General features: G+C 45.6%; 1 protein-coding gene across 4 annotated transcripts in view; it reads left to right on the top strand.

Moving 5' to 3' along the window:
• The window catches only part of LOC147906282 (uncharacterized), a 91,127-nt gene that overhangs the window by 39,143 nt on the left and 24,538 nt on the right, over positions 1-27,446 (top strand). For 3 of the 4 annotated variants that reach the window (XM_087377706.1, XM_087377699.1, XM_087377712.1), the window contains exons 3-6: positions 7,147-7,198; positions 7,308-7,375; positions 18,286-19,440; positions 19,547-19,828. In XM_087377706.1, the coding sequence (XP_087233832.1) occupies positions 7,147-7,198; positions 7,308-7,375; positions 18,286-19,440; positions 19,547-19,828 (1,557 nt within the window). Of the gene's footprint in view, positions 1-7,146; positions 7,199-7,307; positions 7,376-18,285; positions 19,441-19,546; positions 19,829-20,211; positions 20,323-27,446 lie in introns of those variants that run through there. The other variant, XM_087377709.1, reaches the window with a different exon arrangement.

A 27,446-nucleotide genomic window follows, 5' to 3' on the forward strand; every position in this document is an offset into this window, starting at 1 on the left:
ATTGTACGACGAATGTACGGTGGTACAGAACAGTCCGTGCAACTTGTACGGAGAGTAGTGCAGGAGCAGCGCACGGACGACGAGCTGATGCAGGTTTGTACGATCAAGTAGCGGGAGCTGGGATCTGGGAGTAGAGAGCAAGGAGCTTGCGGGCTAGGAAGCAAAGAGTAGGATCTCGCTCTGATACCAAATGTTACAAAAAGAGTGTGAGAGCAAGAGAGCTGAACGTAGTGCTTGCAATAGAAGAAGTGACTAATACAAGAAGTGGGATGGGTTTTGTCTAAGTGACAAAACCTTATCCTTCACTAACTGTAGTTAGTGAACTAACTGTGGTTAGGGGGAAAAACCTCTAAAGGAGGAAAAAGTCCCTTGAACCTACGTATTACATTACATTGGTCACTGCTGAATTATAATAATAATTCTAACACTCAAAATATAGAACGAGGTGCCATGGTGACTCCCATGTGAAGATAGTGCACCTCTGTCTCGACCTCCGCCACTGTGCATAACGTGCAGATTTGCTGCTCTCTGGGCGTGCTTGTGGCTTCCTTGCCTTGATCCTTAGCTGATGTGACAAGACCCAAACTTGTCCGATGGCAATCGTTAATGCTGTGAGATACGTTTGTCCTCCAGATACTGGGGTTTGATATTCACTCCATCCTTTGATGCTCTCAAGAAGTGGTCATGGTAGAACTGGATCTTGGTGGGGAACTTTTGCCCCCCCCCCCCAAACAAAGTCCATGATGTATAGAGTTGGAGTAGATCAACCGTATGATACGGTTGATTGATAGGGCATCTAAGCTGCACTGGAAGGGGGGGAGGCGGTCCATTTGAATACTATGATTGACAAATCATTTGGATATGCGTGCGTACAAGGTTGTGCTAACTCCTCTCTCGGCTAGTCGTATGGACTACTCTAGTGCCAACCTCGGTAGTCTCCAACTAGGCAAAGCCCAACCTTGTTAAGGTATGCCACCAGCTGGAAGATGGCATTAATGTGAAGTGGTGTCATGGTGAACTCTGGCTGCACAATTTGTTTAGGAATTGAGGGCTGACCCCGAATCATCCCTGACCCCATAATCACCTGTAGTCTGTCGAATCTCCACGAATCGGTCACCGATAGGTCAATCCCTCAGTAGGGTGATGCATACATGGTTGTCAGCCCCGCAATTGTACAAATAGTCATCCCTTTGTCGGAGAGTCCTGGAAGTGTGCCTGAAAGCATTATCACTCTAGATGAGCAGAGCTCCTTGCCCTTGTGTAAGTCGTGCCTTGGTCGCATGAGTCATTGTGAGAATTGGGCCTGTGAAGACAATCCCTAGATAGGTGTATGACTGCACGATCTCCACCGACTCCCATTGGTAATTAAAGCTCCGTCGATGAAGTCATGAGTTGTTGAAAACCATAACCTTGGTCTTGCCAAGGTTGATGTCAGGTCTTGCGAAGGTTGCCTTTTATGTCTCTTTCTTTGCAAAACACCTCTAGGGCCTCTAGGTGTCTCTATAGGCCTTCCGCGCTGAAGAGGATATGAGGACTATATCATCTGTATTTGTATTATCAAATCCACAAACAAGGATCCTTCACCTCCTAGGCGATCAACGAAAGTCGTGATCTCATCAATGTAGAGCCCAAAGAGTGTCAGTGGGGGGGAGGGGCATCCTTGCTTCACTCCGATCATGCTCTCAATCCAATCTGACATACCTCTAGGGGCGTGTACTCTCCCTTTGAGTGACTCATATAAGCTCGTCACCTCCCATATCATATCCCTTGAGATTTGCATCTCTTGGAGTCTCCTAATTATGCGGGCTCATGGGACTGTGTCAAAGGCCTTCTGAAAGTCTACAAAGCAAGTGTAGACTTTTTGGGATCTTGACATTGCCTTTGCAATGACGGCCGGTAGAGTGTAGTGATGCGTGGCCTTTGGGACCCAACCTCTCTCAAAGCCCACTGCCCCTGTCTGTATATGGAGTTAATCTCTCTCTCTAGTACCGATCCATAAATCTTGACTACTGCGTGGCCAATCATGAGGGTACGGTAGTTTCCTGTGTCCATGGGATCACTCGCTTTGTGTATCGGCACAATGGTAGTGGTATCCAAGTGTGTGTGTGTGTGTGTGTGTGTGTAGAGAGAGAGAGAAAGAGAGAGAGAGAGAGAGAGAGAGAGAGTTGTATTAATGTCTACAGGAGGCCTCGTGGGCCTATGAGACAAAGAACAATTAGCAAGAAAGTGTTAGCAATATTGGCCTTAGGGGCCTTGGTGTGGTCCTAACCCTCTCATGGTACCTTGGAGTATGGAAAAATAAAGGGAGGCAAGGAGGCCCTTGATGCGCAATGGACACGTGTACATGACTATCCGATAAGCATGGGATTCACCTGTGGTACTTGGTATATAATGAAGTTGATAAGCCCCTCTCTCACATCTTTTTTTGGTGGATGTGGGAGAGGCTTGCGTGGCTATGGGATGGGGATTGGGACCCCCGCACCCGGTGCTTCCTTGGGCTGCCATGTGGCATAGCCAACATATGGTATCAGAGCAGGCAATCGTTGTCGGCCTGTGGACTGTGTGTGGCATGCGGCAATTGCATTGAAAGCGACTACATGTGGGGAGTGGCAACCCTGCGTGTTCTGGACTGTTGCGATTGTGGTGTGCAGACGCGGCATGCGAATTGATGGCGGTTGGCGCACGGAATTGATGGCGTGCATCAGTGGGAGCTGCAGTTACTTGATTGGAGGGCTCTTTGTGGGTGACCTCATGATTGGATGTTCGGGCCCTGTGTGGGTGGGTTATCATACTACCAAGGTACCATGAGAGGGTTAGGACCCTCCCGATGCCCCTAAGGCCAATATTGCTAACACCCCCCCATGGGCCTAACCCATGAATCGAATCGAATCAAATCAAGAACTGCCAGTCACCAACAAACACTGCCCACCCACACAGGGCCCGAACAACCAATCATGAGGTCACCCACAAAGAGCCCTCCAATCAAGTAACTGTAGCTCCCACTGATGCAGGCCATCAATTCCGTGCGCCAGCCGCGATCAATTTGCATGCCGCGTCTACACACCACAGTCGCAACAGTCCAGAACACGCAGGGTTGCCACTCCCCCACATGTAGTCGCTTTCAATGCAACCGCCACGTGCCACACACAGTCCGCAGGCCGACAACGATTGCCTGCTTTGATACCATATGTTGGCTGCCACATGGCAGCCCAAGGAAGCGCCAGGTGTGGGGGTCCCAATCCCCATCCCATAGCCACGCAAGCCTCTCCCACATCCACCAAAAAGAGCTGGCTAGGATGTCAGAGAGGGGCTTATCAACTTCATTATATACCAAGTACCACAGGTGAATCCCATGCTTATGGGATAGTCATGTACACGTGTCCATTGCGCATCAAGGGCCTCCTTGACCCCTTTATTTTTCCATATATCCAAGGTACCATGAGAGGGTTAGGACCCTCCCAATGCCTTTAAGGCCAATATTGCTAACACCCCCCCATGGGCCTAACCCACGAATCGAATCAAATCAAATCAAGAACTGCTAGTCGCATTCTTTCCTGGGGAAGCTCAACTTCACTCAATACGACGGTAAGCAGGAACCCTTACTATTGACTTCATGGCTCGATCAATTTGAAAGTTGCTTTTCAGCTGTGCCCACGAACGACGACGATCAGTGCATCCTAGCATCCATGCACCTTATAGGCGAGGCGGTCACCTAGTGGCTCAAGTGGCAGAAGGACCACTATGATGTAGATGAGGAGGCACCTCTTTATAAATGAACGGAATTCGTGAAAGACATTCGATCATCACGGAACCTGCCACCTCAGTACTTGGACAAACTTCAAAGTCAGTTCTATGAGATGCACCGATGAATCGTTACACCAACAAGTTCACCCAAATGTTTCTATAGTTCCATCTCGAGGAAAATCGTAAGCTGAGCAATTTTCTCCATGGGCTGTGCATCGATATCCAGTGGTATGTCAGAAGTTTCACGCTACGAGATTACGAGAGTGCATACGAGCTTGCTCAGAATTTCGAGCTCATGACAAGGGTCAAGAATCCAAGTACGTCAATAGTAAGAAGTCTCAGGATTCCACACTAGGAGAATGTGGGAATGGCCAGCAGAAGAAGAGTACGGCCATGGCGGATGCAACGACACGAGCAACCTATGCCTAAGAGAGAAGATGCTTCCATTGTCATGTGTCAGGTCATAAGAAAGAAGATTGCCTGCATTACCAAAAGCTTCGAGTAAAAGGAGCCGCGTCAAGTGGTTCACCTACAGCTTCAACTCCTACAGGGACAACCTCCGTGGTCATCGAGGAGCATGAAGGTCAGCAGAAGGGGGAGCCTCGTCAAATTTCAAATGTTCTATGGACCGATTGGTGCTCAGAAGGTCCCTATCCTCGCAAATTCAGGCAGTTCAGAGGACATCATTTCCACCAAAGCAGCTAAGCAGCTCAGTTGACTCTTACGCCGAAGGAGCCTATTGCCTTGAATGGTGCATTTCCAAGGCAACAAATAGAGAGCAACATGCAAATAGCTTCAGCCACATTGAAGGTCGGGGTCAGCTAGAGACATGGCACTGACTTCTACGCCTTCGAGCCAACCCTAGGACACATTGGGATAGAGCTGGAGGAGATAGCCGACATGAGCGCAGCATGGATCAACGGGAAGAGACGACGCAGAGTTGTGGAGCATGGGCCACAGAGGATGACCAGAGCACGCATGATAAAGGTCCAGCCCATCATTGCTCTACTCAGAGGAGACTAACTGACCCGAGCGCTGTTAGTATAAGACATGCACACTAAAGAGAGCCATAAAATGTGGCTCATCGTATACAAAGATCCCAAAGACTACACCCCCCGCCACGGCGAGAGACAGCTCGATAGTTGCTCGATAGCTACAGATACGCAACATCTTCGTGTCTCATTGGAGGAATACCACGACTCTCGGATACGTATTCGGAGCTTTTGCACTACCTACTAGAGTTTCTTGACAGTTTCTGCGAGTGTTTGTGAGTTGTTTTTGAGATCATAGCAGCTTGTATGAGCTTTCTGTTGGCTGCCACATGGCAGCCCAAGGAAGCGCCGGGAGCGGGGGTCCCAATCTCCGTCCCATAGCCACACAAGCCTCTCCCACATCCACCAAAAAGAGCCGGCTAGGATGTGAGAGAGGGGCTTATCAACTTCATTATATACCAAGTACCACAGGTGAATCCCATGCTTATGGGATAGTCATGTACACGTGTCCATTGTGCATCAAGGGCCTCCTTGCCACGTGTGGTTGGACTCTCTTCCTTTCCTCCCCTATGGTCGGAGTAGAGAAATGAGGAGTTGCCGGTCCCGTTCTTCCTTCTCCCGCCAAGCACTATGCTTCCATTCTTACTTTCCTCCCGAGTGGTAAGCTCTCTAAGCTCCCTGGCCTCCTGATCCTCTTGATCATGTTCTTTTGCCTCTCGAGCTATTTTGTTGCGTTCTTTGGCGGCTTGCTCATGATCGTCTGGCATTACCTGGAGCTTAATTATGCGGTTGAAGAGAGTCTCGGATTGTTGTCACTGCGTTTGCATCATAGTCTACATCATGGGAATTATGGGAGACATCGGAGCTTCTCCATGCTTTTGTTGTGGTAGGGTTTGGGAAGCGGATCCCTCATCCCCACCCCGTGTTGGACTTGTGCTCATGGTGTCCTTTCCAGATCTTGTATTTACCATAAAACAGTGGGGTTATCCCTAAACTGACCCTCCTTATCTCAAGAAAGAAAATTTGAAGCTCTGATACCAATGTAACGGGGAGATAGCCTAACTTACTCTCTCTCAGAGAGAGGAAAGAAGGAAAGATAGATATATTAAGGTCCTCGGAAGAGAGAGAGAGAGAGAGAGAGAGAGAGAGAGAGAGAGAGAGAGAGACAGAGAGATTATGAAAGTCTTCAAAATACCGAAGGGTCTATGAGACTGAAAATACCTAGATACAATGAGCTAAATTGCTGGGGCCTCTAAGCAGGCATCTATACCAAAGACAAATGTAATACAAACATAAACAGTAGTACAAAAGTGTTTGAGCCCATGGAGAGGAGGGGAATTGCAGTGTGGCATCGCTGTCGTGGGCATCTGTATGCTGTGAGGAACCAAGTCCATGTGATGACTGAAAATGGATAAGAGAGTCTCGGTAGAGAGAGGCGTAGTGGTGGATGGGGCTGCGGCGGCATAAAACCCATGATAGAGTGCCGAGGTCAGTCAATATGCATGGTCCCTTGTGGTCTCCTAATCGTGCCCTTGCAATGGTTGCTTTCTAGATGATAGAGAGGAGATGAGAGGTTCTGCCAGGATGTGGCCGTGGGTGGGGGCATCTGCTATGTCTCGTCTGGGCATGGAAGACTGTATTTTTGCATGTACAATACAATTTGACTTTCATACTTAACCAGCATTTATCATGACGCCAGTTCATCCAACTATTGTAAACTACAGCTTCAGTGATTGCAAACATTGCACCTTTGTACTTAGTTCATGGATGCGATGAAACGTTGATGCCTTTGTTTCACTGCCAACTATCATCCTTCAATATATGCTTTCTCTCATGGCCTCTGTATGTTGTTTGAGGAACCAAGTCCACGTGGCGGTGGCAAATGGATAAGAGAGAGGCTCCAGTGGTGTATGGGGCTGTGGCGGCATAAAAGCCGTGATAGAGTGTCGAGGTTGGTCAGTATGTGTGGTCCCCTGTGGTGTCCTAGCTGTGGCCTTGCAATGAGAGAGACAGATGATAGGGAGAAGATGAGAGGTTTTGTCAGGCCGCAATTATCCCTTGTGTGGCTGTGGGCTGCTATGTCCTCTCTAGGCATGGAAGACAATAAGTTTCTAGTGATTCGACTTTAAAAGCTGTTGATTGATTCTGCCTTTTGGTAAATGGTTGCCCGTTGTTTTTGGGTTCAAAAGCCAATTATCACATGGATATGTTAAGGATTCAATGCCAAGTGCGTGGTGATTATTATCTCCCTTTGCTGTCACAAGTTCTATGGCCTTTTACACTTTTCTTCCCCATAATCTTTTACGTTTTTCACAAGTTCTTTGATCTTCATGGACTGTTTTCTCCCCATTAGAATTTTATGTGAAGATATAGGTTAAATTAAACTAAGGTATAAGTCTTTTTGAATCAGGTGGACCAGAGCTCAGATTTCGAGACCATCAAAAAAAGATATCGTCAATTGGGTAAGCATATAATATGCACACAGACAAAAAAGTTGACGATCAGATTTGTTCTGATAGTGCATTACTCCGAACTAAATCTAACTGCCACTTTCCGTGCTTGTTTTGGCAGCGTTACTGCTTCATCCAGATAAAAATAAACATGTGAAGGCAGAGGGAGCTTTCAAGCTGGTTTCAGAGGTAGATTCCCTCTCCCTTATAAAAAACTAAATCTAATCTATCCAGTAGAGCTAGATGCCAGAAAGTATTTGGGGTCGATCTTTGTCACTTTTTCTGCTCACCTAGTTCTCTTATGTAACCTTTAAAAGTCTTATGATGTGCAACTTTTCACATTGTCCATTTATCCTTAGTTCTAATACTTAGTTGCTGATGAATCTAACCCTAAAGGTCATTGCATTATCGAATTAGATTCTAATCTCCTTGCCTAAGAGTAACAAAGTCTTTCCCGTTGTTTTTCTAAATTGCGGCCACATACCTCCTAGTTTTGGATTGAGCTCCATTCTACTCTTCCTACAAATTTCTAAGAGGATAATTCTCTTTGTGTCATAGATGATGGCTTCATTCAAAGACTTGGATATTTTCATATCCACTTATCACATGTAATGAGGATTGCCTTGAGTCAACTTAAAGTTTCATGACACAATTGAGAATCAAGATAGTGTGAAGGAGCATCTTAGTGCTAATTAAATCTACAAGATTGTTGTTGTGGACAATTTGGGTATATTGACTGCAAAAGCTGATCGCTACGTTATAACCATAATACCATTGTTGTCCAATTATGGCATCATAGCATGATAATGACATGACCTTGAAATTTCAGTTTATCCATCTAAACTTGAGTCCTAAAGGAGAGCTCCTTGACCCATGTGTTTTACATGAAGATCAAACCATTACTAAGTTCAATCTTGCAATCTACTCAATTTGAGGCTACATGAGGTCAAAAGCAAGTCACCCGAAAAAAAAAGCAAGAAAGTTGTGTCAATGGTCATTCACGATTAGTATGCCAACGTGGTACCACAAATATGTCTGTAGAGATAGAACATGTTTTTCCTAGGAAGTTTCTCGTTTTGGGCAAGCTCGTGTGTATTCTGTGAACTATTCAAACTTACCTTTATTATCTGCAGGAAGTAGGAATCACCTGCTTGTGTACTGATTTCAACTTGGAATTATGTTTGGGTCATATCCATCTATGGTTGTGAGGATTGATGATGCAGAGCCTATTTGAAGAAGAAGATCCATTGTTCTTGGAAGACCCCATAGGTGAGCCATTATAGTAAGCATTGCTACGGGGGTCAACTCTCAAAAGAATGGTCCTGAAAATTATGTTTTGTTTGTTGGCCCAAATATGCGTTTTGAAACCTGAAAGGCTCTTGATTGTTTCAAGATGATTGGTTCATTAGGATCAAAGCCAGACAATAGAGATGTGCTAGCTGAATTAGTGTTTTGCTGTTTCTGATTAGAAACTTATCGAAGCTTGGAAGTCGATGATCCATTTGGCACTGGATAGTCACAATTGTGGTTAACATTGGTTCGTAACAAGGAACTTAAATGAGATATGAATATGTGCAGCTTGTTGTCATTAGTAAGTCGGTACAGTTAATACTACTACTTTCCACTTTTGAAACAAAAGACAGCAGATGCCTTTCAATTAGTAGCTAAGACAAAAATATCTGGGTGTGTCTTGGTGAGATAAAGAAGACATCCCACCAATTGATGACATAGTCAACCAAGGGGAAATAATTTTTGTTTGGAAAGTTTGCTCCCTGGATCCATCAAAGCAACTACTGGACTGCTGTCAGTCATGCGGGATCCTTCAAAAGCTCGAAGCAATATCTGTGCTGGCTGAGAAAGATCGCAATTAGTCGCTCTTCTGAATTCTATATTAAGGAAGTAATGAAGCTCTCCTAGATCTGTCGTCTCAAACCCATCTTGAAGCATGACCTACGTATCTTATCACAGATTCCCATAGATGATATGTTCATCAACCTATAATACAATGAGCATTGTAAGACCATCTTGTACCAGTGTGTAGAGGTTGGTGTCTGAAGAACTCCGAGTGAGTCCAATGGTGGTGAAGAACTGATCAGGCATATGATACTAAGCTCTCAGGGCCTATTTTAGCCCATAGAATGTCTTCTTCGACTGACATAACATCTGCTTCTCCTTAACATGAAAACCTGGAGGTTTCTCAACATATGCCTTCTCTTGTGTCTCCCCATTAAGGACTAGAGACTCCACATCCATTTGCAATCTCATAATGGTCTAGCTACTGAGCTTGAGCAGATACCTTTTTTCACCAACCTAGCCTTGTATTTGTCTAGAGTGCCATCAGGCTTGGACTTACAGATCTACCAACCTATGACCTTCCACTTTGGTGGTCTTGAAACAAGATCCCAAGTCAGATTACTTTGAATGGAATTAATTTTTAACTCCATGGCTGCCATCCACTTCAGATGCTTATCAGCCTCCTTAAACGTGTGAGGCTCTACATCATTTGATACAAGGGTTGTGTATCCAACGTGTGCCTGCACCTGATTCCTGATGCCTTGAGAAAGGCCTCATACCATGATCACTGGTTTTGGGAATGTTTTGTAACTTTGGATTCCTGCACTGTTTGGATACACCATGTGGGCAAAGTCTTGGAGGGAGGTGGAGTAGAATATTGGGATTTGCTTTGGCTCTATGTAATTGAAGGGGGAAGGGTGTTATACGTGGCTGCACATGCAATAACGGCAAGGGGGTTACCTGCATTGGATGGGGCAATTTCTACAGCATACTTAACCAATCAGAGAAGAATCACTTCGAATGAAAAGGTGAGTTCTCAGCATGGCGGTTTGATGAATCTATTAAATCGAGTGCTCTTTGTTCAAGCTCTTTCTCTTTGTCAAAACTCTCTCACACATGAGAGTCGTCTATTGTAAAGCAAGATTAGCTTGTACTTCTCTAGGGTTTATAGATTGAGTCAATTGAGTTTCCGAGTCTTTGTATGTAGCAAAAAACCTGGTCGGGGTGGGCTGAGAGTCCGTCTCCTGTCTTTTGTTGTCAATCAATCAATGCATATGGATTTTTGGTTCTACTATAGATGTTTTATTTCCTTTGAGGGAGAGAACGTTGCTTGTACTTCGAGTATTTTGATTCTGATTTATGAGAGACAAATCACATGATGGAAATTTCCTACATGTGGTATCAGAGCAGGTTATTTGTGAATCTGAGAGTTGTTCAGGTCATTTGGGAATCTGAGAAAAGGGATTTTTTGTCACAAAGCTTGAGAAGAATCTGTGTAGATTCAAGGATATGCAGAAGATACTGTCTGTCAAAGGATTTTAAGAGGGATTTTGTGGAAACAGTCTCGGTTGTTTCCAGAGGCCATTGAAGATTTGGATGGGCCAGCCCTCAAATGCGATGCAGTTTTGCTTTGTGGTCGTGCAGCCCTTTGTGGGTGATCGTCGTTTTCCTGGAAGTCCGTGGAGGTTTGTGGATCGATTTTCTAGTCCTCAACAGCTTGAATCTATGCTTTCCCCAGACCTCACTCCTAGTGAGAAAGCCTATACGAAGGACCCAGGGCAGGGTCATTTCCACAACATTGGGGGCTGCTATACTGCAGCCTCCTGCAGCTCATGTTGCACCTAAGCAGGGCCTAACAACTAAATCACTAATCCAAAAAGGATTCCTCTCCCCTCGAGTACCTGCCCCCAAAAACAGGGCATTTTAACATCTCTACGAAATATTCCCAATGTCCCTTGATGGGGCTCATTGCCCTATTTCTACATGCGAAGATCTTTATGGAATGACTTGATTCCCTCTCTTCACACACGCATGGTCAGTCATCTAGGTGGTAATGGAAATGGGGATAATTCGCTAGATGTGGATCCGAACTTGTTAACCCCCTATGACTCATGCATACCAGAACCCTTTACTCCAACGAGCTTGGAGAAGGAAAACAATACCAAAGAAAGTAGAATGCTTCAAACTCTGTCTACAATATCTAGTGGAAATTAGAGAAAGAAAGAAAGAATGATGTATTATTGTCTGCGGGAGGCCTCGCGGGCCTATGGGACAAAGTGCACAAAAAGATGACTCATACAAGCCTCAATGGGCTGGAGCAAAGGGCACGCTAGGGCCCTTGCTGAGTACTAATCTATGCTGCTCTACTGAGCTCAGGGGCTCTAGCAAAATCGCAATCAATCAAACAAATACAAACTGAATCAAATCAATCTCGGATCCGAGACTTAAAAACCGAAGCCTGGCATAGTGGTGGCTCTCTGGTGAGCTGTGAAGATATTTCGGATCTGCTTGACGAGCTGTCTCATGCTGTGGCGGGGGGCGCGGTCTCCTTGATGTATGAACCCTTAGGGCTATGTTCAGACTGACCCCTTGTCTCCGTTGGTCCCCCCCTGAGGAAGGCTGTGATAGGTCGGACCTCAATAGAATGTGCTCTCTGTCCCGCACGTGGTCTTTGTGTCCCTCTCTTGGTAGCACTGCATCGCCTCTCTCCGCTGATCTAGGCTGCCCTCATATCAACTAGCTTCTCCTCCTCTCTTGTCTCCGTTGGTCCACCCTGAGGAAGGCTGTGATAGGTCGGACCTCAATAGAATGTGCTCTCTGTCCTGTGCGTGGTCTTTGTGTCCCTCTCTTGGCGGCACCGCGTCACCTCTCTTTGCTAATTTAGGCTGCCCTCATATCAACTAGCTCCTCCTCCTCTACTCGGCAATACACAGATCAACGCCTTTGAAAGCCCCCAGACCAGCTGCACCTTGCAGAAGAAGTATCGCTTACTTGCAAACGACAATGAGTGCCCAATACTGAAACTTGCTTCTGCACTAGGATCAGTTGTGAGAGTGGACCAAGCCGCTTCACTCCAGGTAGAGACAGTGGTAGTGTCCTCGGATCTCATAGTGGGCTGGGCAAGCACAAAGAAAATATATCCTTCGTCTCTACCGCCCCCAATGTGCATTACATGTAGATCCGCTGCTCTTTGGGTATACTTGCGAGAGAGAGAGAGAGAGAGAGAGAGAGAGAGAGAGAGAGAGAGAGAGAGAGAGTCTTTCGAAGGCCTCACGGGCCTCTAAGACAAAGTACAATCACAGACTAACTTATACAAGCCACTGTGGGCTGAGGCAAGGGGTGGGTGCACTAAGGCCCTTGCTGAGTGCCATACTAAACTAGGATCAAAGCTCAAAACTAAAAACTAAAAACTAGACTCAATCTCAGAGTCAAAATACATAACCAGGTGCCATGGTGGCTCTCATGTGAGCTGCGAAAATATCTCGTATCCGTGTCTGCGGAGTTGTCTCTGTGTGTGGTGGGGGGCGCGGTCTTCGTGATCTCTGTATCCGGTCGGCCATGTCAAGAGAGATGCCTCTGCTCCGGCGGCCCTTGCTGTGATGGGCTGACCCTCCATCATCCATGCTCTTCTCCGTCTCGGCATCATGTGTGGTCCTTGCATCTCTGGCTGCATATCTCCTGGTCGTCTTCTCATCCTATTGACCCATGCTGCCCTCATATCATCTATCTCCTCCTCCTCTACTAGTGTACCATGTCTAGCGGATAACTCAATGTGTAGAAATTCGTGATGTGTCGTTGGGCTCGATCCATCTCCCTCTCCTGTGGGTCCATCTCTATCCATTTGAATCTGCCCCTGGCTACGAAACCGTCTGGATATGCGGGCGTACCTGGCCATGCTAACCCCACTCTCAACTAGTTGTATGGAAGTCTCTAATGCTAAAGAGAATGATTTCTACATTTTAATCTCAACTTAATTGGTTGTGGGGAGAGAGAGAGAGAGAGAGAGAGAGAGAGAGAGAAAGAGAATCATCTTCATCATACATGCTATACTCAAGATCAAATAGTCTTAAAAGTCCTTGTGCTTACTTACTATTCTAGATATCTTCAATCCTCACATTTATGGCCTTCATAGAGACTGCAAATGGGCTGAGTGTTTCATGTGCAATGGCTGAAGTGGTACATGGACCTTTGTCCGTTGCAATCAAGAATGAGGATGTACCAGAGATGGTAGAACAAGTGGAGATTCTGGATCCCGAGCACAAAAATTCCAATATCTTCTCTCAGCATCTTGGTGTGTCTGTCTCTAATCTCGTAGTGGTTTTGCATGTGTGTATAGAGGTCTAATAAGAACTATGGAAGGCCAAAAACGCCAATGATACCAAGTCAAAATTACATCTTGACACCCTACGAAGAATCATCAAAGATAGGAGATCTAGAGGTGTCCAACACACTCCCAAAAGTGTCATCAACACCAAGGACCCCAATAGCCCGATTTTCCCACATGTATTTTTGTACAAATTTTTGTTTCATAATTTTATTTTAAATACATGAGACACCTTTAGTTCCCCTATGAGCACAATGTACTTGAGATCTTGATCTCATACATCTCTTAGTTACAAATACCCACGTCATGGAAATTACACCACCTTCATGATCGAAAACAGACCAAAGCTTTGATGTAAAAGCTTTGGGTATTTCCATCTAATCCACTTGAGTCTCTCTTCATGACTCAAAGATACACCCGATCTCTTTTTATCTGTGCTTGTTTGCGTGGCGTTGGTGCAACTCCTATGCCTTGGCTATCTCGCTTTTCACCGGGCCTACTACTTTCATCGTTAGTCTTTGTGATCTGATTTGCTTCATGCCACCTTTTGTGTTGTGTGGGGTGACCAGAGAGCTGAACTGACATATGAATCCCGCCTTGTATGGAGTGCAACTTTGATTGGTGAGCTCAAATAGCATGACCATGAACTCATAGTGTGCCTTTTCGGTGCGGAAACCTATCTTTGGAATATCGGCTTCAGCATTTTGTAGGATCGATAGGCAAAAGAGAGAATACAAGGTACAAAGAGTCGTTGAGTCTTAGCCGTCATGTCAACTAGAGTAGTTTAAAAAAAGAGAGTACAAAGTACTTGTACCTAGACCTAGGACTAAGTGTCCTAGGTGTCACATAGGACTAAGTGTCCTATGTGGCCTAAAAGGCACTAAAACTATAAGTGCCTATATTTATGCCTACAAGGCACATGCCATGGCCTATAGGGCATCACTATAGGGCACATGCCTACATCTTGAGGTCTATACTTTGGGACAGGTGCAATTTTGTAGTCAATTTGTGGACAGCAAGTCCTAATTTTGCAGTTGCAAGCCTTGAGGCTATTTTTTTGGGATTTGATCTACAGTTTCTTATTTGATTGCAATACATTGGGTCAGATTGGAGAACATTGAGTCACATTTGTAGGACATTGAGTCAGATTTTCAGACATTTAGTCTTTTCTGTAGGACATTGAGTCAGACTCTCATACTTTGGGTCACATTTGCAAAAATCTCAGCAAAATTTGGGGCTTTTCTGAATTTGCCCTCTTTTTGGCCTATTTGCCCTCATTAAATTCGAGGCTTTTTGCCATATTTGCTGTTTTTGCAGTGAACATTGCCTGACACAGTCACATTTGGGTCAGATCTGCATTTGCCCTTTGATTTGGGTTGGAAATTTGCAGATATTTGCTGTCGGCCAGCTCTTTGCAGTGATAGCCTTGAGGCTTTTGGTTTTTTTTTCAGGTCTCTTTCAGGGTATCACATTTGCTATGGTTGGGAATAATCAAGATCTATTTGGCATTCTTAATACCCCCAAACCTTTAGATGATGCTATTAGATTTGCTTACATCTATGATGATTCTGTAACAAAATATAAATCCATTATTGAGAGTCATGTCTTTCTGTAGGGTCTAACTGAAAAAACTTGTTTCAAAAGAAAGGAAAACTTTAAGTGTTCAGGTTCTCGACATCTACCTATTTTGTTTTTACTCCGGTCAAAGAGGATTGACTTTGGTCATAGAGAGAGAGTTTCATGTTGTTGATTCCATTTGTTAATATGCATAGTGGGGACACCCACAAAGGACTAGGATTAGTCTAGAGAATGAGAATGCATGCGTTGTTAACCTCTAATGGGTTATATGTGTTGGATATTGTTTTATTTGTGACACGGCCTTGGAGAGTGCTAGTTTAAAGGGGGAAAGCACGTAGCAAAGGGGCGACCAGCTTTAAAAGAGGGCCCACTAGGGCAAAAGCAACTGCAACGTCTATTTTTGTGAAGCAAGCGCAAAGAAATCTCAGCTTTCTAAAAAGCCAGCCTATATTGGCTAAAAGCAGGCACGAGCTCTTAGAAACCTAAGCTTTCTAGCTGCTTGCAAAGTCTATTAAGCTTTCTAGCTGTTTGCCAAGTCTATGCTTCCATGGTCTCTCTTGTAATGCGAGTTTTTCCAATCTTCTTGCTTCCCTGCGAGCCAGCTTTGTATATACCGGCAATTGTTTTTTGCTTGGCAATTCATGTATCTCTTGGCTTAGCAAGAAGCAACCAACAGTTGCCACATCTAGCTGTGAGGCTGAGTACAGGGCAGCTTTCACCGCTACAGTAGAGCGTGTTTGGCTTCGCAATTACTTACAGATCTTGGTATTTGCGAGACTCCTCCACTATGGTCTACACTGACAGCCAGAGTGCTTTGGCCATTGTGTGTAACCCAGTGTTTCATGCGCGTACCAAGCATATTGAAGTTCACTATCATTATGTTCGGGAGCGGTTGTCAGCAGGAGACATAGAGTTGTCCTATCTTCCCACAGAGGACAACATAGCAGATATGTTTACAAAGGCACTTCCTCGTCCCAAGTTCGAAGTCTTTCGACAAGCTTTACACTTGGTTCCCTTTGTTACATGAATACTTCAGCCCATCCCATGGAGGGGGGTTTGTAGGCCATCTTCTGGTGGTTCTAGTGATGCCCTATAGGCCATGGCATGTGCCTTGTAGGCATAAATATAGGCACTTATAGTTTTAGTGCCTTTTAGGCCACATAGGACACTTAGTCCTATGTGACACCTAGGACACTTAGTCCTAGGTCTAGGTACAAGTACTTTGTATTCTTTTTTTTTCTACTACTATAGTTGACGTGACAGCTAAGACTCAACGACTCTTTGTACCTTGTATTCTCTCTTTTGCCTATCAATCCTACACATTTTGAGTTGGTGGTAATGCTTTTCAAGTCAAGTTAGTTTTTCGGTTGTGCCATTCAAGAGCTTTATACTATACTCGATCTCGGGCACGGGGGATCGACTATCCGTTGTGGCTTCATCCAATGCCTTAAGTAATTGATGCACAAGTGTGCTGAGCCGTGTTCTTGTTGTTGAAGGCAAACATCGATTGGGTCAAGTCTAGGTTTGTCTAGGTTAGGTCAAGGAGGGATTGATGGATACTTGTGCCATGTGGCAGTTGCATGTTTTGCATGGAATGCATGAGAAATTGGGAGAGATATCATGATTTGTTGAGCTACGACCTCAACAGGCAGAAATTATGGATTTGTTTCCTCGCTGCCCATGCAAACTTCGTCGAGATGATTGGCCCGTGATGGATACTTAGTGGCGACACTTGCTTTCGTGTGCCCTCCAATGAGTTTTATATTAGTCTTATGGCTTGTTGTAGTAAGCGGTTAAGCTGATTATCCGAGATGTAGTTCCTTGTAGTACATGGAAAATAGACTTGGTTGTGTCTCTAAAGTTTTGTGTGATTCCATCATCTCTTGCAATACATAGTTGTTTAGATTTGGAGGTCTTTCATTGCAAGTAGTCAAAAGCTTTTGATCTTATCATTTCTAACAAAGAGGATCGGTGCTGCAAATCTGGAGTCACTAGGTCGAATGGACCTGTCTTGAAAAAACTCCTTTAGCTAGTGGTCCATTTTGAACTCCAAGGTCTTTTTGAGTCTGTATGGGTTCTTGCATGGTGGTGAGGCTTTGAGAATCAGCTCGATTCAGTGGTCCTCAGGCCTTTTGGGTGGAAGCATTGGAGGGAGGTTGTCCATTAAGAAGAAGTTCTCGTAACCTTCAAGATGGCCTCCTTGTCTAGATTTGTGGGTGCAGGGTTGGCATTGCCGTTAACTTACATGAGCAGCACTGCGTTCCCTTGCGCACTTCTCGCTTCAAGTGAATGGTGAAAACAATTGGCTGAGTGGGCACCCCTTTGAGCCATTTCATCTTCTTGGTATCGGTGCTTGGTATGTCGAGAACTAGGGCTTGGTTGCTCTTCTTGGTTGTCACTGGTACTAACTATATCACTTCATCCCAAAGATGACATCTGCTGATTGTGATGGAGTGCTGCAGAAGGTCGTGTGATTGTTTGGTTTCAAACTCCAAACATACCACTGGATATCTAGTGTGAGCGCCATTACTAAGCTTGCCATTGTCACCTTTTGATTAGCCTTCTCCTTTAGTGCTAGCCTTCGTCATGGCTGAGTCTGCCCTTCACCTTGGGAGTGCCGACAGAAACTCAGTACGAAGACTTTGTATAAATGGACGATCAAGCATTTGTGGGTGTGTGGATTTGTATGTGTGAGAGCATATGTTTATACTATGGTCTACACCCACTATTGGGCGCTGATGACGTCAGTGGGGATGTCATAGTAGCTAGTCCCTGCCTTGCATGATGGAGTTTATTGTTTTCAACCTTATGAGTGACTTTCATGAGATTGAAACTGCACTATGTTGTGTTTTTAGAGGATGAGTTTGGCCATGTTCCTGGACTCATCCACAGTGTTGGACTTTCTTACCGTTCTGATATTTTAGTTTGTATTGCTCGCAGAGCATAATGAACAAGGTATCAGTCCAGAATAACTTTCAATTCTTAAATTTGTCCTAAGTTTCTCTCATGTGCTTGCAATACTAGCATTCTGTTTTCTAGTTGGATGTGCTTTTTTAAGATTTCAACTGGAGTATGAGCTTCCATATCAGTTTTATTAAGACAAAAACGTTTTCATGAACAGTTTTTAATCAATAGTGATGCTATTTAAAAATATTGAAGGTGTATCAAGAGTTGTTTTGGATTTGAATTTTCTTAGGTGTGTATGGCTCTCCTGGGTTATGGGTCTGTTTGGAGATTTTATTCAATGAGGACTGGTAACAATGGATAGGAAACCTGCAAATATTGTTAGATGCAGCAATTTTTCACGACATGCACTGTTTTCCCAACTTTATCAGGTTATCCTATGCAACTACTGTTGGGAATGCATGATTTTCCACTAACGTCAAGTTGTGTGTGCCCACAGGCTTACGCATGTCTCTCTGATAAGAAGAAACGTGCAAATTTCAACTTTGAAAGGTCCCTTCAAAAACAGTGCAGGCGGTGCTCACAAATAGGTCCTGTCACTCCAGAGTCAGACAGGTGGTCTGGTCACGGTTGTGCAAGAGAAAGGAAAACAAAGCTGCGAAGACAGAACAGTGTTCCTGATCTAACTCAGGATGATTGGGTGCTGGATCAAGAGAGATTGAAAGTGTTTAGAGAGAGAGCACGGGCCAGAATGCTTAGTAGCTTGGCTAAGGCATGGAAAGAAAGGGGTTCTAAATCTAAATGGATGGGGGAGTTTGATTTAGAAAAAGGAAGGTCTTTTAGCAGGAACTTTGAAAGAAATATATTTCCTACCAAAGGAGAATCAAAAGGCAAAAAGCATTGCCGACAGCAAGATCTAAATACTGGTCCTCAGAATGTGTATAGGATGTGTGATGTGAAGGCAAAGCCTTCTGTGTCAACTGAAACCATGAGCAATACAATTAGTGGGTTGCATAACAGGCAGCTTGATTCTATTCCTCAAGGGAACAGCCACAAACCTAACTATGAAATATCAAAACATTATAACAGTTTAGAAGTACTTATACAAAAGCTCCGGGCAGAATTGAATGGAAGTACAGACAGTACAAGCAACACAAGATATGTGTGGGAAAATGGTAAACATCAAGATCCTTTAGCTGATGATGCAGTCAAAACAGACAGCAATTCTGTGAGCACAATGGGAAGTTTCTTGCAAGAAATTGACACAACAGCGCATTGGATGGAAAGATCTCCTAGAGAAGAGGATTGTACATCTTTGGGGAAGGTGCACAGCTCAACTGGGGCCTCAGGTATGGCATTTGAAAGCCATATTAAAACTGAAACAGCGGTCGTACAGCAAGAAGAAATTTGCAGAGCTCAGCAAAGTATGCCCAAGAAAAAGTATTCGGGCCTTTGTGATACCTCCAAAGAACATTCTTCTGACTTGGAAGAAAATTTTTCAGATCCTGACCTTTCAAATCATCTGCTGTCCAGTGACCTTTCTTCCAAAATTCTTTCCAGCATAACAAACAGGTTCCATCAAAAAGAAAATGAAAGCCCACTGGGTTTTTGCAATAGGAATTTACCTGATTGGACATGTAGTCGATGTACAGAGGTACGATATACTTGTGTGCTTTCTCTTTTCTTTCCATGTCTGTTTTCTGATGGTATAGTTGAGGATATTTATCTCTTGTTGTTCTCAATTTTGCCAATGCACACAGGAAAAACACCAAGAATACAACAGGAATACTGTATCTTCCAATGAAAGCCAAAATACAGGAGAAAGGTGTGCCTCAGGACTTAGTTCTTCAGTGGCAGACATAATTTTAGAAAGTCTGCTAAAGCAGAGGAATAAAGGAACAAATTGCTACCAGATTGCAAAGAATAAAGAGCAAATTACCCCATGCCTGAGCACCCTTTGTGAGGAACCCATCTCGCACAGGCAAGTCTGCAGAGGTGACATTCTTGATATGGAAGAGACAATTCTGCAGACACAAAAAGAGGTGATTCATATACTCGAGTGACTTAAATTTGCTTTAGAACTGCATTTGCATTCCAATCTGATACTTGCACAAGCAATTCGATCCATTTGCTCGACTGTCTTAAAATGTTGTTTTGTGAATCAGATATTTCTTGGCAGGCTTACATGTCAGTCATCTTCATATTTCCCTGACGTCAATAAGCTCCACTGAATCATATATCCTTTAAACTAAACACTCTTGGGCAAGCTTAATTTTCCTCTTGAAACACTAAATATCATGGCTTCAATAGAACTCAATTTACACACTGTTAGAAGGGATGTGGAGTGCCTCTTAAATGACCTCTGAGGGTTCCAGTGAATGCACATAAATCTTGTCATCAACTCATTTGATACTTATCTAACTAGGTTTATCAAGGTGTATAGAGCCAAAAAAAATCACACATTCAATGCAGCTTGTGTGGACTTTCTAGGGGATCTTATCCAATGGAAGTAAGTTGGAAGTGTGGTCACAAATAGGTGAGTGATTTGAGATGACAAGGTAGTCAAGTCATGCTTGTCGAGCTTTGTATTACAAGGAACAGATACATATATAGCTAGCATTAAAAGGATTTAGAGTGGTGCTAGTGTGAAATGGCGAGGGACATTTAAAAATGCATTTTAATTTTAAGACACCAAAACAATGTGTGCAATTTGCTCTCTTGTAATAGGCGAGTTGACAACTTCCTTCCTCTCTAGCCTATTAACGGCTAGTGAGCGGAATGTATGAACTGTTACAATTGACAGAATGGTCATGTGCTTTGTTGTGAGTATGAGTGAGCATGAGGCGTGATTGGGTTGCAATAGTCCCTCCTCAGAAAAGAGTATTTAATTTAGGGTTACACTTATCGCCCTCCACAAGGGAAAGTGCTCGGGCTCAGATGGGTTGACACCCTCCTTTTTCGTTGCTTTTTGGGACATGATTGGGGACTATGTTACCTCAGCTCTGTAGGGCATTTGGGAGTTTGGTACATGCTTGATTCACTTGCAGGGTCTCATTCATCTTATCTTAAAAGACAGCCTTGGATTTATTAGCTAGGGCACATATCGATTGGAATAAATCCAAGCTTCTAGGTTAGCGACGAAGATTTGGGGGGCTGATTTTGGTTTTACTTTGATTTAGAGGTTTGCCTCTATCAGATACTTGGGATGTTAGGTTGGTGTGGATATCTCTCCTTTGCAGCGATTTGCTTCCGTGTTGGAGAATATCAAGAGAAAACTCCTCTTTTGGAGTTCAGGCAAACTTGACCTGGCTTTCAGGGTGGTGGCTGTTAATGAGGTACTGCTGGCCAAACGGTATGGTTTATTTGCTCTTATTGATGACGTTCTAGGGAATACATCACTCAACCAGAAACTTTCTATGGAGTGGGCTAGATGGCTCGACATACACTGGAGCCAGGGTGGCTTAGTAGACTTTGATCCGCCCCATGCGGAAAGGGAGCCTCAATATCATTGATCTAGACTTGCTATGAAGGGCCTTGCTATGCAAGGTGGTGGTCAGGGAGCTTCTCCTAGGATAGGAACCTTGGAAGAATTTTTCATTCGTTGCATATAGTCCCGTTCTTCTTCGACGAGTAAGTTTTGGATGTATAGCTCCACGGATGGCACATATCTCAGAATTATAGATGTTCTTTATGGCATGCCAGATATGGTCACATGAGCTATGGCAACTTGATGACACTTCAGAAGCATGCTATGGTTGATGCATTGCCTCCTTTGGAGTCACCTTCTCCTCATGCATGTGAGGGTTGCATTCTTGGCAAGATGCATAGATTTCCTTTTAAGAAGGATGGTGCGGTACGAGCTACTCAAAATTACAGCTCATACACAATGATGTATGCGGTTCCGTGCGGACACTTGCTTTTGGTGGTTCTCTCTATTATGTTACATTCATAGATGACTTCACCAATTATACATGGGTCTATGGTCTTAAGACAAAATTAAGAAGTGTTTATGCATTTCAAACACTTTGTGGCTATGGTTGAAAATGAGACAGGACTCAAGGTGCAAACACTTCGCACAGATAGAGGGGGGGAGTATATGTCTCATGAGTTTGAGGCATTTTTGAAGGAGAAAGGCATCACACATCAGCTTACAGTGAGGCTTACACCTCAGCAAAGCTGAGCATAAGAATCGTACTCTTATGGAGATGGGTAGATGCATGCTTACTAGAAGTTGCCTCACAGGTTTTGGCTCCAAGGCCTCATGTGTGCAAATTATGTTTTGAATCTGGCTCCCACAAAGGCTTTGAAGACAATCACTCCCTATGAGGCATGGCATGGGAGAAAGTCTTCAATGGATCATTTCAGAGTTTTTGGTTGTGTTGCATATGCCCATCTGCCTATGGAGTTTCGACAGAAGTTGTCAGATAAGGCACTTAAATGCATTTTTGTTGGGTATAGTGCACAAAGCACAGGCTATCGTCTCTACAATCTTGCTTTTTCATGCAAGATATTTGTGAGTAGAGATGTTATATTTTCCGAGAATTCAGCACATACACATGCTGAATTTTCTATTCCAGCTTCTTCAGATAATGTTTTTTTGGGGAAGCTTCCTATAGCATTTGGTTTCCCAGCTGAGGTTCATGTTGAAAATCAGAATTTACAACCTCCTCGTCTTGATCCACATGCCCCGATTCAGCCACATGCTGATTTTGTACCTGCACAGGGTGTGGATTAAGTTGTCAAGCAAGAGATTCAAGAGATACACGCATCCAAAACAGTTCTAAATTGGTTGCTACAGACTCTCAGGGAGAGTAGGCTTGAGGTACCTTTGCTTGGTAGGACTCGTAGTGCAGTAAGGCACGCAGGGGGGGCTCTTTCTGTTGAGACAGCTTATGCAAGTGCTCTTCTTGATGAAGAAGAACCTGACTCTTTTGAGGAAGCCATGGATAATGTGCATTGGATGCATGCCATGCACAATGAATTGCAGTCCATTGAGAAAAATCAGACTTGGGATGTTGTGGATTTGCCACCAGGGAAGCATGCCATTGGTACCAAATGGGCTTTCAAAGCCAGATGGGTCCATTGATAGGTACAAGGCAAGGCTGGTTGCCAAAGGCTATGCACAGAAGAAGGGCATAGATTATGAGGAGACATTTGCTCCTACATCCCGGATGACCACCATCAGGGCAGTTATTGCCATGGCTGCAAATTTTGTTTGGAATGTCCATCAATTGGACATAAAAACAGCTTTCCTTAATGGGGACTTGCACAAAGAGGTTTATGTCGAATAACCTCCTGAATTTGAACTTTCTGGCAATGCACTTCAAGTTTGCAAGCTGAATAAAGCTTTATATGGGCTGAAACAAGCCCCACGTGCATGGTATGCCAAGATTGATGCATTCCTGGCAAGTAAGGGGTTACATAATAGTCCCACAGAAAGCACCCTCAACATCAAGAAGGATGGGGGGGACATTTTGGTCATCATTCTTTATGTAGATGATATGCTACTCACAGGGTCAAATGAGGAAATAATTGTAGATTTCAAAGCTGAGTTGAAAGCTGAATTTGGCATGATAGATTTGGGCATGTTAAATTTTTATTTGGGGATCCAGTTCATACAAGACAAGCGTGGCATCGTTATGTCTCAATCCAAGTATGTGCAAAAGCTCTTGGATAGGTTCAACATGCATGATTGTAAGCCTATAGCCACTCCCATGGAGTAGGGGCTGAAGCTTACTATGTATGATGCAGGTGAATCAGTGGATGTCACACTTTACAGCCAAGTTGTTGGATGCCTCATCTATTTGTGCAATACTAGGACCGATATTCAGTATGCAGTATCTCAGGTGAGCAGGTATATTCTAAAACCAGACTGACTGTGAAAGATAGCTATAGAACAGGATTTATGTTCTCAAAAACTCTCCCTCACTCCCTCTCTCTGGAGATGCACTAGGGCCCAGGACAAATTGTCGGGCTGGACCCCCCCGAAGGTCTTTATTCATTTCAGAAATTCAATACAGAAGTTCAGCTTAAAGCTGTCTCGTAAGTCTCTCTCTCAAAACGTGAAAAATCCCTCTTTTACAAGAGCTTCAAGCCCCATTCAAATTGGCAACATGCCACTTGTCTAAAATCTAAAGTAAATCCTATTACAAGCCACTAAGGGCCATTCTGGAGTCTTCAAAACTCTCGGTCACACGAACCGCTTCCTAGATGCTTGTCAGGCTCCCATTTCGCTTAGGAAAAATAATCCTTGCTAGTACCTGCAACAATTAATTAAAGCGCACCACCATGGTACCCATTAATTGTTAGCGCTTTGCATGCAAATAACACACTGTGGACTAATCCTAGTCACGGTGGGCGTCCCCACTGAACACATGTGCACTTCTAAACAAATATATATATATACAGAGAAAATATATATATATATATATTTTCTCTGGTTGACTGGGATCAACACTCTTGATTATAATTAAAGAGCTTTTTTTTTTTTTTGCCGAAAAAACAGTTCTAATTATATTACTTCGAGAACAAGATACAAGAGGTCAGCTTATAGCTGACGGGCTGCGTTCACAAACCGGACGCAGCCCAAAAGGTAGCATAATAAATCATACTCTCACGGAGGAATATGCTGAGTGTGAATGAACAGCCATCGGGGTGGTGAGTAGTGCCACCGAAGGCCCTGCGTAGTCTGCTCGAAGAAGAGGCTCTGTGAATCCCAAGCCTGGAGGAAGCGTCTCCGCTTCTCCTGACCAGCCCGGGAGTCTCCCTGAATCTGGTCCCACTGGCCTCTGAGGGTATGAATAATCTCACTCCAAATCTCCGCCATGATCTGGGCAGTCGATAAGGAGGTGCCACCGAGGATCTGCGCGCAGCGCGAGGTCCAGATGTGCCATCCTGTAATGCTGCTGATAATCTCCCAGACTGGCTGCCTCTCCCGAACTCCTGTATCAGCCTCTGCTAGGTGCTGTGGGATACCCTCGAGCGGCCCCCACGTCCCCTTTGTGATAAGGAAAGTGGGGTCCTGCTGGCATGCCTCGAACAAGTGATGAAGACCAGGTGCGGTGCTGCACCAACAGAACGCGCCCCAAGTGATCACTCCTAGCTCTGGTGCTGCACGAGTAAGAAGCCCGAAAGTCCACCTCCACACTTCCTGGGCGCGCATGCAGCTCCACAGGCAGTGTTTTGGTGACTCCTCATCCGCATGGCAAATCTGACAGCAACCGTCCTGGCCTATCTGCCTCAACCAGCTCCCCACTGGAAGACCTTTGTGGGTAAGAAGCCACAGGAAGTATGAGATCTTCCGCGGCCGCCAGCTCTCCCACAAGGCCTTCCAGAAAGCCTGCAAAAAGAACCTGGAAATACCCTGTGCGTACCAGCTAGGACGCTGGGTGGGGGGGCGGCTCTGCATCCTCCCGAGAACTCGCCTGCCCAGAGTCGTGCTGTAAGCGAAGAAGGAAGTCTGCCCCTGTCCTGTCACAATCTCTGGCCACCACCACTCTCCTGGGTCCCACTCAAGCTCTGACAAGGCCCGCCCCTCCCAGAGCCAAAGACGCCAAAGCTGCAACTGGTCCTGCTCGATACTAGGGTCGGTATGCCAGACCTTCCCCAGAAGGCCTACGACCCTAACCCTCTGCCACGGGAGTAGGGGGTCAATGAGCGCATCCTCTCTCCTGAGTCGTCCGTCCCCTGAAACCGCGAAGAAGGCGATAGAGGAGTCATCCAAACGTCCTGCGACCACCAGTGGGATGCCACGAGGGGTGAACTGTCCCAGCCAGTGGGTGTCTCCAGGCATGAGGACCTGAGGCTCAGGTGGAGCCAACCAAGCGGCTGGGATCGCACCGTCGATCTCCGTGCGTCTCGCCTGGACTCCGCGTGCACCTCCCGCTGCATCTGCCAGATCGGCCATCTCCAGATGTCTGTACGTGTCCCTCCAAACTCGAAGGGACCGGGCTGGCCCCCTCATCCAGCCGTCCCACCTGATATGTGATCTCTCCCCCAGCTGAAGGCCCTCGGCGTCTCTGACCTGCCCATTCCAGACGAGCGGCTGGCGATCGATCTCCTCCTGACAGCTGGGCTGGGACTGAATGAGACTGAGACGGAGCCGCCTCCAAACCATGAGGAGGCTACGAACGAGTGGGGAGCGGGGCTGAGTGAGCGGGGCGGAAGTGAAGATCCACCTGAAGGACGGTAGCCACTCTCCACCTCGGCGCGGGACACAAGAGCCGACTCCCTGCTGAAGTAACATCTTCCACGTCTGCCCCCCTGGGGTCAAACCGCGGATGATAAGCTTGCCTAACAAGGCCTGACTCTGAAGCTCTGGATCAATGACCCCCAGACCCCCCTCCGCCTGCGGAAGAATGACTGTCTGCCAAGCAACCCTGGCTCTGGTATCTCTCTGCCCATCCTCCCCAGAGCAAAGACAGTTCCGAACCAACCTCCTGAGCTGTGCCACGCTGGATCTCGAGAAGCACCAACAGGAAGCCACATACCAAGCCGTGGCTAGAAGGACCTGGTTAACTACTAAAGCACGACCTGCAAGGGACAGCTTAGCAGTGCTCCAGAAAGCCAGCTTCCGTCGGATGGAATCTAGCACCGGGAGAAACTGCTGAGCTGGCGTAATGTCTGGGCCAACCTGGAAGCCAAGGTATCTAGCTGTCTGTCCACGTGGAATCCATCTGAAGCCCAGGAATCGCCCCCACTGAGAACACGCCCCCGGGTCTGTGAGAAAACCAACTGATTTGTTCCAGTTGATTTTCGCACCAGCGGCCGAGCAGAAAACCTCCAGGGCCATCCGCACCCTCTCTAGCATCCTCTCATCGTCCTGGACATAAAGGGCTGTATCATCTGCGTACTCTGAGTCCAGAAGCTCCGTGTCCTCCCGGAGTGGAAGGCGAACACCCCTGAGCCCTGTGGACCTCGCTCGAAGGTAGTAAGTCATGGCCTCGGCGAAGAAGAGAAACAGATAAGGAGCCAGAAGACAGCCCTGACGTACTGATCTCTCCAAGCTGAAACGCTCACCATCCTGCCTCCAATGATGACTCTGCTAGACGCTGTCCTGTACAAAGCTGAGATACCCTGAATCCAGCCTGCCGGGAAACCTAGTCGCTCCAGAGTCCCCTCCAAAAAGGACCAATCCACGCGATCGTAGGCCTTCTCGAAGTCGAGAAGTAAAATGGCAAGGTGTGAACCGCTGTACTGAGCCCACTCCGCCGCCTCTGAAAAGGTGAAGACATTATCCAGGATACTGCGATCCTGGACAAAGCCTGTCTGAGTGTCATGGACGAGGTCTGGGAGTAGAGGTCGAACTCTGGCACTGATCATCTTGGCGAGGATTTTGTAGGCAGTGGTAAGGAGAGTGATCGGACGCCACTGGCGGATCTCCTGTCTATCTCCTCCCTTCGGGATGAGGCAAATCAGTCCCGAGGAAAGGCTCTCTGGCATCTGACCGCTGCTGAAAATCCCCTGCAGAGCTGCAAGGAGGGGCTGATGGATCTGGTCCCAGAAGGAGGTGAAGAAAGCTCGGGATAGCCCATCCTCACCTGGGCATTTCTGCCCATCAATAGCCATCAAGGCCTCCAACATCTCATCCGCGATGAACGGCGCCAACAACGTCGCCTGCATGCTGGGCTGGACCAGGGATGGAATGTGCCTCCACACCTC

Source organism: Dipteris shenzhenensis, chromosome 1 (genome assembly GCF_047967505.1).
Source record: "Dipteris shenzhenensis isolate YYH24624 ecotype China chromosome 1, Dip_SZ_1.0, whole genome shotgun sequence".
NCBI lineage: Eukaryota > Viridiplantae > Streptophyta > Polypodiopsida > Gleicheniales > Dipteridaceae > Dipteris > Dipteris shenzhenensis.